The 16,065-nt window shown below is 40.9% G+C and overlaps 2 protein-coding genes across 2 annotated transcripts; both read right to left on the reverse strand.

Moving 5' to 3' along the window:
* Window positions 1-208: 208 nt before the first annotated feature.
* mknk1 (MAPK interacting serine/threonine kinase 1) lies at window positions 209-8,221 on the reverse strand. Its single transcript, XM_038716079.1, has 14 exons — window positions 8,096-8,221; window positions 7,313-7,375; window positions 6,667-6,769; window positions 6,438-6,536; window positions 6,232-6,329; window positions 5,915-5,994; window positions 5,749-5,822; window positions 5,562-5,666; window positions 5,420-5,475; window positions 5,239-5,334; window positions 4,931-5,125; window positions 2,841-3,005; window positions 2,646-2,689; window positions 209-2,383 (listed from the first exon to the last, which is right to left on the reverse strand). Exons 2-14 carry the CDS (start codon window positions 7,364-7,366, stop codon window positions 2,164-2,166), a joined length of 1,389 nt encoding a protein of 462 aa, XP_038572007.1. The 5' UTR covers window positions 7,367-7,375; window positions 8,096-8,221; the 3' UTR covers window positions 209-2,163.
* A 501-nt stretch (window positions 8,222-8,722) lies between these two features.
* Window positions 8,723-14,466, reverse strand: mob3c (MOB kinase activator 3C). The gene is made up of 4 exons (XM_038716083.1): window positions 14,079-14,466; window positions 11,685-12,302; window positions 9,992-10,194; window positions 8,723-9,174 (listed from the first exon to the last, which is right to left on the reverse strand). The coding sequence occupies exons 2-4, from the start codon at window positions 12,100-12,102 to the stop codon at window positions 9,145-9,147; spliced, it is 651 nt and encodes a 216-aa protein (XP_038572011.1). The 5' UTR covers window positions 12,103-12,302; window positions 14,079-14,466; the 3' UTR covers window positions 8,723-9,144.
* Window positions 14,467-16,065: the final 1,599 nt, after the last annotated feature.

The following is a 16,065-nucleotide window of genomic DNA, read 5'->3' on the forward strand; positions in this document are numbered from 1 at the left end:
GTAACATTTTTCTGGTTTTACTTAACATTTTGAATGCAGAATTCTAACTTATAATGGCTTGTTGACTTGTATTTTACAGCGTGGTACAAGTAAAGGATCTGAATACTTTCTTCACCACTGTATCTGGACCTTTTCAGATCTTAAAGGTTCACATACTGGATACAAATGTACTTATCTGCTTTACAAGAAATCATAACAAGGACACAGCTTCTGTCAGAAGATGTTGAGGATCTTTTTATTGAGAACACAGCAAACCAGTGAAAACATACTCCACACTGAGAGCATTATGCATAGGACCCAATAAGAGCACTGACACATTTTCAATGAGACCCCATAATTGCACACCAATTACTGTATCTCATTTGATGCCATTACAAGTCAATGGGGGGGAAACAAACAAGTTGTTTTATGATTCATAATGGGAGTGGGAGGGCTTTAACATAGCAAGAGGCTGTTTCCTAGTGTGTGTGTGTGTGTGTGTGTGTATTTGCTCTGAGCAAATCTCCATCAATTCCTGCCAGCCTATGAAGGCCGGTAGTTGCTATAGGGATGAGGTGTCCATGGCAACAGTGTGAAATCAGGGGACATGCTGTTTAGCGGGCAACACATAACGTTAAGAGGGTTAGGGGGAAACAGAAGTGATAGACTTCCACTGGTGACCCCATTCAAACATAGTGACACATCGATGACTGAAACAATAAAAAAAAAGTGAAAAATGTTTCTTTAAAGAAAGGATCAAAAGTAGGCCTAAATATCAGCAACTTGATGGACCCAAGAATATCTAGGACTTAGCAAGTCTTTCCACTGGCACATTTAGAACCAGTCACAGAACCAAAAGGTATAAAACTGAACCACATACAAATACTTGTATAAAAATAAATGCCATCAATCCCAGTTTGGAATCCTCTATCTTACTACAAAGTGTAACGTCAACTATTCGCAAACCCACTTTAAGTCTCATTAGCTACACACAACCAAAACTAATGCAATTCTCACATCTCACATCATTTAGACAAAAAACACTCTGAGATATCAAACCAATAAGATAATAAGAAACCAAGCACGTCTTTTTTGGGATGGTGTTACATCTGTACAGTACAAAACGTGCAAAGACGTGGTGCAAAAAAAAAAGAGGCTGAGGTAATGCTGGACTCTAATGAGGATAAAAAGTTGTTAAAGCCCCTTAAAAAGATAAATATTACTGCAGGTGTCAATTTCACATTATTGGACCAAACAGATTATTTTTGATAGATAAACTAAATAAGTGACTTATTTTAAAGTACATCAGTGCTACAGGTAGCTCGTGTTGAAGTGAACAGCTCGTGTAGAAATGATAAGAAATACGAAAGAATTTGATGAAAAAGGGGTCTTTACTATAACTTCTACATCCATTCACATCCCTGCCTTTTCTGTAAATTCTACATAGCCTTGACAAGAATCACATGAATGGGGGGAAAATAGAGGGAAGCCCATTTCCTCAGTCAGTCAGTCTCTGTCAGTCAGTCTCTGTCAGTCAGTCTCTGTCAGTCAGTCTCTGTCAGTCAGTCTCTGTCAGTCAGTCTCTGTCAGTCAGTCTCTGTCAGTCTCTCTCTGTCAGTCTCTCTCTGTCAGTCTCTCTCTCGTCCCCTCTCCCCCTCCCTCCCCAGCAACAGTGGCAAACTGTGCTGAACCTACATAATGCTGTGTTGATAATGATATGTACTGAGTATATAAAACTGCTGGCATTAACAACAGTTTCTGCTGTACTAGGGTCACTGGAAAAATAATAAAAAATAAATAAACTCTGATTTACAGACTCTTTGTAAAAATAAACCCAAAGTTACTCTCAAACGAAACAGTTCTTGTTTAAAAAGACTAAAAAAACCAAACAAAAAAAACTATGAGGCAGCTTATAACAATTCCTGGTCAAATCTCAGGACTTTCAACTATGTTTTCAATTAGAATTGGGACAGGATTAACTGTCCCCTTGGTGCTCAAACTCTGTCAAGGTGATAAGATTACTGGCCATGGGGAAAGAGCCTTAACACCAAGAAAAGTTAGTCACCTCATATACTGTGTGGCTGAACTACAAGGCTCCCTGTGAAAACAAACAAAATAAAAAAAACCCACACAAGGAGGCTAAAATCAGTCGGAAATCACAGCGAGGGGACCTGTACTGGTACTTCAGGCTGCGAGGTCGTCCGATGAGGGTGCAAAGTCCCCAGTGCGCAAGGCGTTGGACTGTGCCCGTCTGCGGGCCAGCCTGGAGTTTGAAGGAGGAGAAAGCCTCATGGAGCACACGATGGCTCCGACATCCTCCTGGTGCTCATCGTGCTGGGATAGCTGCCGATTGAAGGCAATGGCTTCTGCTGCAAATTGGGTCAGGTCTTTGGTGCTGCTGTTCCTGGAAGAGGAGAGGAGTCGAGAGAAGATTTGACAGACAGTATAAAGGTTGTTTACCCATTTGTACCATCTACACTTTCCCAGGGCACACTGATGTTCCTGCCTCTTCTTGTTCGCTCACACACCGAACACAAGCTCTACTCGCTGTATTACAACTAATAATAATAATAATAATACAGCTGTGCATGTGTACAGCTTTATATGCATGTTGCATATAAAGTTCATCAATACATCAGACTTTATTTTCCAGGCCTCTGTCATACCTCTGTAGAACATGTGGAGTTGGAAGACCTCTCTCTGGAGCATTCTGTAAAAACAAAAAAATGAATAATTGAGTTGAAATCACGTATTTCAGTAAAGTTTAAATAGCACTGGATGAGTGCTACAGTGATCTTATAATCAGACAGAAGAGTACCAAGTACAAAACAGCTTTTCAGCTAGATGTAAATTATACCCACCCCCTGCACCCAAGGGTGCTTGAGGACCTGAGCAGCACTGAGGCGCAGAGTTGCATCCCGAACCAACAGCTTGGATATGAGATCCTTGGCCCCCTCTGTGATGTGAGCCCAGTCCTTGTCCGGAAATTCATACTTGCCCTGCTGGATGCTCTCGAACAGGTGACTCTGAGGAGAGAAGATTACACAACATCCTGTAAAACTGTAGCGGCTTGAAAACAACAATCCGTGCTTAGAGTGCAGTGTCCAGTATTAGAGTGCCTGTATGTGTGTGTTTTCTAACATGAAACGCACTGTGGCATCAGCCACTAATTACGCTGCTCCTCCAGTGTCTCCTGAGCCCAGAGATTAAACATTAAAACAGGACTCAAGTGACAACAATTCATGTCCAGAACTACAGATGTAGTCAAAGCCAAATCAAGCTATACAGCCACACACTTGCGTTTGGTCACTAATGACTTAAAGAATACAGTTATATTAGATGCAACCAAACTAAGAGGCACATGCACTTTAATTACTGTTGTGCAACACAGCCTGACCAGGTAGCAGACATTATTTATAGCGGATATTCTATCTAAATATGTAACTGCAATGCTTGTAGTTCAACACACCTGATGTTGGGTAACCTGGGTTTGAACTTCTCTCTCTAGATCTCTTCTTTTCCTTTGTTACACAACTGTTTGTGGCAGGTTTTGTGTTGAGCGACCGAGTTCAACACTATGAATGCCTACCAGGAGAAACTGAAAATGTGAGCATTTTTTCCAGTGGGGCTGACGTATAAACGCTTTTGATTCCTGACATGGTCAGACAACACGTTGTTCACCACTTGCATAAACTGGCCCTAAGAAAACCAGAAAACATTCACATTTGAGAAGCTATCATTGCTGTGTGTGCGCACTTAGAAAAATTACTTATATGATTAACCCATTATGAAATCAATTAATTTAATAGTCAAAATGAACTAATTGATCACTTCAGTTATTTTAAACATTCCTTGTTTATAGGTTTATAGGTAAGGCAAGAGCATCAACTTTTATTACGGTCTGGATCATGCTCTGACAACTACGCCGTTTACCCGCGGGAGGAGCTCAGAGTTAACTGCTTTTATTAAATTAGCTTTTTACTTCAGTTTTTGGAATTACAACTTGATTTATCTTCACTTGCGCTTCTCGGCAGCTAGCTTCCGTGCATATCTGGTTCCACTGTTGTTGTTAGCGTCAGATGGCACCAGAGTTCTGCTGGACTACTACTTAATATTTATAAAAAAACTGGACAAAGCTAGACATTCCTTGGAGAAAAGAAAGCGAGTAAGTTTAACTACCTGGTGAGTTCAGAAAATGTGGGTCTTTAACTTTAGCTATCGTTGTACTTTACTGTGAACAGGTTAGCATAGCATAGCCCTGATTGATCCGAACTCCATTCAGAAAACAAACGTTTTAAAAGTTGTCGTCCTGCTGACAGACCTGACAAAGCATGAAGTCATATGTCTAACAAAACAGCATCATATTGTAGTTATTTTGGCATCAGTTTGATCAGTTTATTCCAATTAAATCACAGCAAAGGGTTTACTTTGGGCTCATTTAGCTGTAGTATCCACGGGCTGTGTTTATTCGCTTAAATCGCGTGTGTGTGAACTCTCAAAATGTCCAGCAGTCAAACTCGCACAAGTAAAGCGAGGCGAATATTAAATTCGCCTTCAGTGTAAACACACCTTAACAGTCTGTGTCTCTTTAACCTTGCATGTCTACTTCCCCCATTTTTCCAGCAACAATATGAACCATCTGCTGCAGACACAAGTGTCAATTAGCTACATCTTAGATACCAAAGTGATACTAGTAGTAATCCCAGCACAAAAAGGCAGCCAGAGTAATGATGGAAGAAAGAAATAAGAGTATGTTTTTACAAGACATGTTGCAGCTAGCAAAAGCAGTAATACCATGACTGTGACATTGTGAAATAACACTGTTGGTGGATGGTGACAGGGGAAGCCTACTGCACCTTTGTGCTGTAAACACTTTTGGAAGTGAACACTTACAGGAGTGTCAGGTGTGAGGGACACTGAGCGAGCACAGAGGCTGAGCGGGCGAGCATACCTGGCAGGTTCTGCAGGTTTCTCCTCGGTCCCAGCCACAGTCTGTGCCACAGTGGCCTGTGAAGGGGGGGCTGCCGCTCAGCAGGATGTAGAGGATGACCCCGAGGCTCCAAAGGTCACAGCGCTTGTCGTAGAAGGACGCCTCATCAGTGAACACCTCCACCACTTCTGGAGCCATGTACTCTGCTGAGCCACACTAAGAGAGGGCCAATATTTCAAAAAAAACACACAGGAAGGGTCAATAAACTGTTATCCATTAGCTTGATTCTGTTTGTGTGTCTGTGATATGAATTCAAAGTAGACTGCTACCGGTGTGGTGAGCTCTGGAGTCGTTATGGGCGTACAGGCACTGCTGAGCTTCACTCCACTTCCCAAGTCAAAATCACAGATCTTTACTGGGGACACCTGAGTGAAAAGTATAGATATATAGGTATATTTATAGTGTTATACCTGTAAAAAGAAAGCTTTGTGTCCTTTGAAAGCCACTTACTCGATCGGTGTATTCACAAAGGATGTTCTCCAACTTAAGGTCTCTATGAGCAATGCCTGCAGAAAAGCACGTTTGTCACCATGTTGGAAAAGAAAAAATATATTCTGTTTAGACTTTGCTAGTTGTCTGGATGTTGACTTACCTTTAGTGTGTAGGAAGTCAAGAGCTTGGGCAATGTCCCTGACCACCTTACTGGCCTCCAGCTCATCAAAGTGCTTTCGGTTTTGCACGTGTGTGAGAATGGAGCCTGAAGAAAGATACAATCTCTTGTAGAAAATAGCTCAGTGTATGCACATGGTGTGATTGTTGAGTTATGCATTTATGTTTACCTCCACGCAGCTTTTCAAATACCAAATAAAAGCAGGAGCTGTCTTCAAAGAACTGGATCAATTCCAAAATGTTCCTGGATCAAGATAGTTTGTCAATGTTTAGAATCTGTTTCCTTCAGTGATAGTATTATGTTAGTTTTAAAAAAGAATTCTCACACGCACTCACCTGTTGCCTTGACACTGGTAGAGAGTCTCCACTTCTCGAAAGACTCTGCTGCGGCTGTGCCCTGCGCTCTTTTCTATGATCTTTGTAAAACAAAACAGAACACTATTAATTGTCTGAATGAAAATGTAAACTTTTCAATTTTACAGTATTAAACATACACACTGGCTTTGAACTGTGTATTATTCTATTCAGTTTATGATTCTGTCAGTTCATGTAGAATTTGTTTTATCTTTCGTTTAACTAAACCTAAAACTAAACTTCAAATTATTTCTTTGTTAACTTTTGTGATGTGTTGTCTGCAAAATGTTCTTACTCACCTTCACAGCAAACTCCTGTCCATTCTGCAGACTTATGCATCCTTGAACTTTAGCATAAGCCCCCTGACCAAGCACCTCCTCTGTCAGTTTGTAGAGATCTGAAGAAAATGTGACTTATGAGACTGCAGTATGCATTTGTGTTATATTTTAATAAAATATAACATTTATTATATGACAGTATGTCACAATAATATCAGCATCATTACCATCAAAAGTGCCTGTGGAGCTGTCTGTTGCTCTAGTTCTTTTCTTCTTCTTTCTTTTTGCTGCATCTGGGATGTTCACTGGCTGGCTTTTTTCAATTTCTGAAGCAACACAGAAGAACCCACATACAAGCAAATTTGTTAAAACAGCACAGACTTTGCCAGTGTGTTACTGTATGCACCGTACATTTCAGAAGCTCCAGAGTTGTTCCGGATAACAGAGCTGCTGTACCTGCTGGACCTTGGGAAAGGTGTTGTCTGTCCGCTGAAGCGACCCCGTTCTCCTGAATTCCCCCACAGCTCTGCCCCACTTGGCCCACAGCCAGGGACTTATCCTGTAACAGAGAGAAGGAGGCCACATGGGAGCGGGAGAGATGGGGGAATGTACGAGAGTAGCCAAAGGGATCAGGGGGTGGTATAGTAGAGAAATCGCAAGAAGGAATACATCATTCTCACACTTTGTGCTAAGTGTTAAATAGCGAAAGATTCAGTACCCAGCAGGCTTACATTTAAGCATATAGTTGATAAAACTGACTTTAGCAATAAAATTTGTATAACTGTAGTTATATGGTTCTATAACTACTACTACAACCTAGCTGATAAACATCCACTTTGGCATGGCGTCCTGCCAAAACAGTGGCCTGATGAGAACGCAGGAAGCACACTGACAGGCCTTACCTCACCCTGGATATTACCAGAAGCATTTACACAACCAATCATAGTGCATGAAATGACTGATGAAACCTCTACATTTGTAGAAGTGTAGATAACCTTGACAGTCTGCGGACTACTTCCTGGCAGCCTGGTCTTATCTAACACAAAGTGTTTCAGGAAGTTAAATGTTTTGAAATCACCAGTATTAACAGTTCATATCTCACCAGGAGAGAGTGCTGGATGGCTTGCAGCTCCGTCACCATGCTGTGCCTCACCATATCTGCTAACTGAGAGAGTACATCAGAAATACTGAGTCCGTGTGTAACAAACTGCATCAGCAGAGAGATAAATATAGACGTCAGGATAATAAGTCAAAGCAAGTCAAAGGGAAAAAAACAGCAGTCCATTACTCATGTGAAGTGTAAATTACACACAGCGCGTTTACCTCCTCCTTTCACGCTCTAGTATTTGGAGCGTTTATTGAGTGACAGAAAACCAGTACACGGTTAAGATTAAGTCCAGTCTTTAAAGCCTTCTGTCAAGTATATTATAACGTTATGCTACGGTAAGTGCATGTATTTAACTGCTGTTAAAGACGTTAACGTATAGCTAACGTTATATCATCTAAGTTAGCGTTATGGAAGTTAGTCAGATATTTAGTTTGACTTAACGCACTGCTGACGTTAACGATAACGTTAACGTTACTGCAGCTAACAATAACCACGTCGTTACTGAACATTAGCACTAAGTTACTGCTACACCAATCTAGACGCCCTTACCAAGAACAATGTATTAAAAAAATAACCAGAGCATAAGAAAGGCTAGAGTTTAACTGCTGACCGTACAATCCGCCGTTATGTTATTGTCGTTAGCCTTAGCTAGCTAGTAAAAACCCAGTAACGTTAGCTAGCTTCTCCTACCGCTTAACGTGTAATCGCTAGTTTGTGTTTAGACACCGGTCAAGTCTCGGTAAAACGGAAATATAAATGCAAAAAACCCTTTCAAACCTGGACTCTGCGTCCAAACCAGCCAAATCCCCTCCGTCAAAGCGTCTGGCCGCTGATGTAAACATCCATTGCTAGCTGAGATCCATCAGTCCGAGAGCCAGTGACGTAAGGGCGGGAAATCACGGAAACATAGAATTGCTCCGCCCCTTATTGCATGCCTCTTTCTCCCATTGGTCGAGAACACGGCTCCCACTAACACGTCACCCTACTTGATTCCCCGCCACACCCCAATCCACGTAGTGGGGATTTTTTGTGCATGACGATGACCTTATTTACACAGGCGTTTGGTTTGGCTCACAACACATAACTACAATATTTTATCATTATTACTTTGAAGTTCATGTTTTTTTCCTTTACACATTCCACCGGTGACATCTGTCTTTGTCTGTGTTGGTTTTAAATTTGCCCTGTGTGGCAGCTCTTAAAAGCAAATATAGCCTATTATTTAAAGAAATTTAATATTATTTGAAGAAATATATAAGTATTCATTTTGTTAAGCTGTGTCTTTTCACTTCTGTGATACAGAGTTGACTTCGATAATGAAAACAAAATCATGACCCAATGTTTTTGTACATATTTTTGAGGTGACCTGCAATACATAAAAAAAAATATTTGCAAAAACACTGATCATTTTAAGGCTGCATTTTTATGTTCAAACTGTAAAAGCACTGACATCAAATAAAAAACAAACTTTCATTCAACAAAATAAGAGTCAACACTGTATATAAAAAGGTCAAATACAAACATACATGCACAGGAGGAAAGAAAAAGCACGAGTACACGAGATGTAGTATTATAAACCAACGCAAACTTGTATAATGATGGCATCAACTATTGTAATTACTGTAAAATAAATCCTCTGGGAGGGCACAATGCCACCATCTGAAGAAGTCTGGTAAGTCAGTGGACCTTCCCAGTTATGTCAACAAAACCACTCGTACAACTTGTCTTGAAAAATTGTTCTTTGTTTTGAGTGTTTTGAAGCCGATGATTTCTCGCGGGGCTCAGATACTGCCAAAATGTAAACTCCTTTGTCCATGTGGTTTTGTTTAATTGCATATCTTCTCTGTCATCTCTTTCTGTAGGAAAAAAAAGCAAAGGACATTTTTAACACATCAAATTCATATTGTATGAGAAGATGAATGCTTGTTTCAATATGAGGAGCATTGTTTCTTATCGTGAGAAAGAAAAGCTGCTGTTCCAACAACAAAACAAAATTGCCTTGGGTACTAAAGGTGGGACAATAAAACAGGGTCTGTTTACAAGATGTATCTTTTCTGCGGTGTGATGACATAAATGTCTAATGCCTGTTTCACTCTGGGAGAGGAATTACACAGCCTGGGCTTCATAATGATGATAACTGAAGCCTTTTATTGACGCTCGGAGCACCATTGTCCATCTGCTCATATGTGATGGAGGTCCCTTTGTTGGGAAAAAGCAACAACTATACAAACTCTGCCTCATTACATGACTGTACAAAGTCAGCAACTTCTCTTACGAGGGTTGCTGCTTCAAACCAAACCATTTTCTATAAAGCAGTTAACGAGTTTCTTTCATGATAGAAAATTGGGGAAGGGGTTTGTCAAATGGAATATTGTCATTATCTTAGGGAGGACACAGTTCATGCGTTGTATGCCCATGGTAAAGCTGAGTGATCATGTAGTCTGTGTGGCTTTAGTAGATTTTAAGATGGGCTGTTTTTCTTTGCGCTGCATGGGCACTAGCTTGGAAAACACACCGGCATAAAGACAAACATGGTTATAGATGGCAGGATGGCTGCTAGACTAGACTAGACATGAGAGTGAGACTGACAATCCTCCCAATGCAAAACATCCATCTGACCCGCTTTCTGCTGCTTCCTGTCCTCACATATCTGAGGTCACACTACTGTCTCACCAGGGGCTCCAGCTCAGAGTGATCAATAAGGTTGAACTCTGAGATGAAGTAGTAGTAGTGCTTGTAGCAGGTATTGATGTGGGCCTCTGCGCCCATGCTGCAGATGCTGTCAAAGTGATGGATGTAAACATGCACAAAGACCCTGAAGAGACGGCTCAGGATCTTCTTGCACACCTGCTGGAAGTTCTTGGGGAAAGGTACGCCTAGAGTGAAGAAAGGAGAAAAGTGTTACAGAATTTAATAGAGTTCCACCTGAGAAGTGATTTGAATAGCTCTAAGACAAAAAATATAATCACTTTCTATAACTGGAACCATCATTTAGCAGATGTAATGTAGGCTAATAGTATTTCTCCTCAACAGCATCAATCTTTGAGTACAAGTCAGTGTCTTAATGAAATATGATTTGCATGGACAATATATTTCACTGACAAAAAGCAATTCCAAACGCAACCTTTTTTCAAGTACTGGGTTGATAAATGTGTGCATGAAAGAGGAAAGGTAGGACCTGTTTCTTAATACTCCACTGCACCTTTATTCAAAATGTATAAAAATACAATTTTCTGTTGCATGAGGCTTTAGTCAGTCCAAAAACTGTCTCTATGCTTTGTGCGATCCGACAAAAGGCTTTTGTAGCTGAATTACTCAATTTTTTAAGCATAGGTACAGTGGAGCTTTGAGCCAGAGGTACATGTACCCCTGGGGTTACATCTGGAGTTACTGTGGAGAAGCTCAGCCTATTTGACAAAACAGAAATTATTGATTTGGTAAAAAAATTAGCCTGATATTTTCTGCCACAATAGCAATATCATATAAATTTGTGCGAAAGCTATCAGAAAATTCACCTCAAATGGTAGTAATACACACGTTAAATTGTTAAACTTTACCAAAAAAAGAAGAAGACAGAAACAAGGCTTAAACATCAGCAATTGCAGGATCTCTATGAAGCCACCAAGTGAAAAATGATCAAACATTTGTCTGAAGCTGTCCCATCCAAGTGGCACATAAGGGGTAGCCTACTTGTATGCTGGACACATTGTTCCACATCTTATGATTACTCTATCCATACATTTTCTGTCCCTATTTATTCCTGCTCAGGGCTGTGGGGGTTGTGCACACATTGGACAAAAGGTAGCCCTGAACTACAGTGGCTGTAATGTGGGACATTACCCTGGACAAATTGCCAATCTATCACAGGCTAACAAATAGACAAAACTTATTCATGCCTATGGGAAATTTAGTTTTCATATCACTTGACCTGCATTTCTATGGACTGTAGGAGGAAACCGAAGCTATCCGAAGAAAACCATGCAGAATTCATGCAGAGAATCTCCTGATTGGTTGAAGCACTTTGCCATTTTGGTTTCAGTGCTTACCGCTGAGCCTGAGCTCACTCCTCCATTATGCATGAAATTCTAACCTCTAATAAGTGTTGATTCTCATACCTAGTGCTGAGATAAAATAACACCACAGTCACCCCTTCAAGCTCCTCTAAATGTCAACCTTATTGTTTAATTAACCTCCACTTGAACTTTATCATCCCATTTGAGATGTTAATGAAGGGGAACAGCACTGCACTCCAGGCGGACACTTCAGCACTGATGAAGCACAACATCAGTGCAGGCCCTAATCAATCAAGTATGAGGTTATACACTAATAATAGTCTGACGCCTTCATTTGTAGACTCCTCACACACCTACTCTGGTGGGGAAGATATACTCATTATTGATGAGTGACTCTATCCAGTCCATCAGCAGGTTCATGTACTTGAGAGCGGGCAGCTTGGTGGGTTTCTTGTAGTCGTCACCGTCCTGCCATCTGTACTCGTACCTCAACCCCCCAGACATGATGGGACACGTGCGCTCGGTGCAGAACTCGCTCATCGTGCCATAGATCAAGTTGATCCTGTTAAAGAAATCCACCACATGAACGGCAATCCAGTCGTTGATGTTCTCTCCCTCCGGCAGCTGGACCACTTTCCTCAGGTCCAAGCCAGACTTGAGCGAGGCCTGGGCCTTCTTGTAGAGTTCAAAGCGCTGAGTGCCTGGCTCAAACCGCTTCCTAGGCCTGAATGTTTTGTCTTTGCTGAACACTTGTCCAAGACACAACGCCATTGACTCAGTCGTTTCCCCTGAGATAAGGGGAAAATAAGATCTCCAGAATAATAATTTGTTTGGAGTTTGGAGTGATAAAGTTTGACCTTCCCGAGATATGGAACCAGGCTGGTTTCGGCTCGGAAATTAAGGTCACTGGGGGTCAGCGTCTGTCATGTACAGATTGCAGGGAGCTCCTGTTTTCAAATGGCAGGACGTTTCTGTGAAGCAGAACAAAAAAGAGAAGTCACAGGCTTATTCCTTTTCTGTCAATCCACTGCATTAGGCCTGAAATTTGCACGTGACCAAAGCATCAAAAGGTATGACTACAAAACCATCCATATCATTGTTAGATTGTTTATTAAAAGCATAAAAACCACAAAGAAGGTATGACATCAGAGGTGTCAACTCAAACATTTTCAAGAACTAGATCATTAAAATGACTCAAAGTACATGCTACAAATCTGCCGTTATTGCTTCCACTGCTCTGTGTGACCAAAATTACCCTATCACAAGATTAAGATTTCGATAGTACCCATAGATAGAAATAGCCACAGTTTCAGTTTGAGTTTCAGTTGGTTGTGGCAAAATCCAGGCCATTAAAGTCAAGCATAATTGAGAAAATGAATGTCGTGCTGCGACTCACTAAATATGTAACAATTCTTGAGAGTACTGTGACCAAAAAAGGCCACTGTTCGATGCAAGCGTTGCTCAGTCACAGCTTTATGACTCTCACTTAGAACATTTAGGTATAAAAATGGATGCTATGGCAACAAAACTTTATATTAGTTTTGTAAAAACATGACATCTTACGAAAAACACAGACTGTCAGGGACAGTCAGACTGGGAAAAAAGTCTTGGGATATGAAACACAACTAATATATTATTGACAGATGATTTCTTTTTCCTGATAGCTGTATCTGGCACATAATACACACCATTATCACAAACCTTATGATAGTAAAACATAAATGTTAGCATTTGAATATTAACTGAGTAGGTTAGTATAGGAAAATAAAGGGGCAGTTTAAAATAAATAAACTCCAAGTACATCACAGAATTGAAAGGGTCACATTTCATTGTGTTACACTGAGTTGTGTGTTTCCGTTAGAGTACTTTGGAAGACTGTACCATATGTTGCTTCCACAGATTTGACACTGCAGTCACATTTAAGTGACCGTGGTTGCAACATGATACTACATCCGCATTTGTGTCCCATTTTGATTTGCCGGCCTCAACATTTTCTGTGGTTGTTTCTCTGTGACTCAAATTAGCAGAAGTTTCTCTGCATTATCATCTGTGCTCACATTATAGACCAAGCATTGACACGGGTGTTTGTGTTGACTGAGTGTCACATTTCAGAAAGGCCACAATCGGTAGACTCCTCACAGGTCTGTTAAGCTTGTAGTTTTGCTAGGTTCTGTTTGAATTTGAGGGAAACAGTGATGATTCAACACCATTTGATATGTGAGAAGGGTACTTTTTCTTTCCACTAGCCTTCATGGTCACAAAAGTCACCACTGGGGGAGCATGAATACGTGGTCATGAGATAGCCCTGAATGTGTCCAAAACAAAAGGGCTTCTGAGAAAGGCTCATAGTGACAGTGTTTCATTCAGTACTCGATTCAGGGAGACACAACACCAGCCAAACATTAAATGTTATTGTTAGTTACTGAAGACAGTAATGGTTTGTACTAAAAGTGGCAATATGTGGGACATAGTGAATGTAATTCTGATCACTTTACATCTCCCATTATGTCTCAACAGCAGTCAGACTGAAGCATGTCTGATCACGTACTGCTGGCATTCTTTCATGGTTGTTTTGGGATTTTGCCTCTGACAACTGCAGACAAACAAAATTCCTCTCGAGACCTGACACATAAAGGAGCGGGGGGGAAAGAAAGCATTGCAAGTCGCAGTAAGCAGAAAGAAAGGAAGAGTCCGAGGGTGATCAAAAACAAGCGATTACAGAATGGAAAAAGCTGTCTGCACTGTACCTGGCTGAAATCCTACAGCAGAGGGTCTGGAATGTGGTGGAAAGTCGTGGGAAGTTCAGGGAGGATTCATGCGCCAGACCCCTTGACTTTAAACTCCCTGTGGAGGACAGCTCTGCCCCCGTCTAGCTCCTCTGGATCTTCTCCTTCCCTGCCGGCCACTAACAGACCGAGAGGCTCCAACGTCCCTCAGCAGCACTGACAACACAGTAAAGAGAGAGAAAAAGTTGTTTGGCTTCTCTTCCTACAGATGATGTCACATCCTGACTTTGTCTACTGGGCTCTGTTGTCTATGTGTGTGTGTGCCTGTGCCTGTACATGGGTGTGAGTATGGAGGACCTATAAATTGAAAGAGTAGAAGGACTGGAAAAGGCCTTTCCAAACCCCCGCGCTCAACCCTCCCTGTTTTCCATTTTTTCCCCTTCTTTTTATCCTGTAGGCAGAGCAGCCAGCCTACTTGTCCCACCAAAGCCCAGCCCTCTGTTAAAGGTCCTGAGAAAACAACCCCTCCTCTTAAGCCACATATAGGACAGAAGGAGCAGAATGATCCCACAAACATTTCTGGATGTTTGGCAGTCCATGCCGCTCTTTTTATTTTGTGAAGTCTCAATAACATATCATTTAAATTCTTGGCCTTTTTAAGATATTGTCATTGAACTCAGAGCTTACCCTTAAATAGAGAAAGCGCTACTCTCCAAAAAATGCACTTCAAAACAATGACAAAAGAATCTGCACTCAAAGCATTAACAAACAAGGCATGTTTGACTGAAACAGTCTATTTCCTGGTGCCCTTTGGGGATGAGTGTTCTTATGATAGCTACATTGACTGTTTTCTTTTGTCTGGAAGGTGAATGGGTCCCACTAAAAATGATAAGGGCGTCTGTTTCTCTGCTGTTTAATGGCAGCCAACCTGCAAAAGGAAGCTGTAACTGCTCTTTCTAGTATGATAAAATTGCAGGAGATAGAGTAAGATAACATCTCATTTACAAAATGAAAGCACATTTTAGGTTCTAATGTTTACTGGTTGCTAGATAGCCGTTTCTCAGTTTGTGCAACGGCATCAAAAGCTAGCAGTGCAGACAACTGGAACTAGATTCAGGATGACAGTTTTGCCCTACCCAGGATTAATCACCACAACCGGTTTCAGTGTGTATCCTTGTCTGAACATGCAAACAAGTGTCTGATTGGACTGTGGCAATCAAGTCGGTAGTAGAATTGAGGTGGTGAGATTTCCAATTTTGGGATCCTCGCTCCTTCCTTCCCAGGGCAACAGGTACACAAAGATACAGGTGAGGTTTTATTGCCTCCCTGAACTTTGTCACAAGACGTTTGATGTTGTTCAGTATAGAATTAATTCTGATCCCCCAAATGCATTGTATGATGTTAGGAAAGATTAAGAATTATTTCATTGCATTTGGCTCCCTTTTTGGGAACACATAGAAAAGTTATTGCTTTATATGTTTGACCATAAATGAAGGGCCAAACGTGCGAGGATAACCTAAGACCTCACTGCATGATGAAGATCTATTCAGACTTTCATATTTTCTTGTATTCATCATGCATTTTTTTAGCTTACTAAAAACACACTTTTCATGCATATGCATGTGTATACATATGCATGTACTGTAAGGTATACATGTATATTTGCATGTATATTTTGTTGAGTTATCATATGAATTTAATTCAGTGCTTCTAATGGAAACTTGGACAAAAGAAAGCAGCCCAGAGTTGTAATAATCCAACATATCCACTTGGGGTCACCATGACTGTTATTATGTTTCATGACACTTTCCATATTCATTTGTTAGTCAGTGAGTCATTGGCCAAGGGATAACTCTTTTTTTCAGACCAGCAGAGGATTTTCTTTTGGAATACAAAAAAGCACGTTTTCAAGTGTCAAAATAATTTACATTATGAAACTACGGAGATAAAATATTAGGACGTTGTGGTTGGTGTTGGTGGTGGTTTTGGTATAAATGATTGATTATTG

Source organism: Micropterus salmoides, unplaced genomic scaffold, assembly GCF_014851395.1.
Source record: "Micropterus salmoides isolate LMB-PRFRI ecotype aquatic unplaced genomic scaffold, ASM1485139v1 Ms_hic_scaffold_13, whole genome shotgun sequence".
In the NCBI taxonomy this organism is placed as follows: domain Eukaryota; kingdom Metazoa; phylum Chordata; class Actinopteri; order Centrarchiformes; family Centrarchidae; genus Micropterus; species Micropterus salmoides.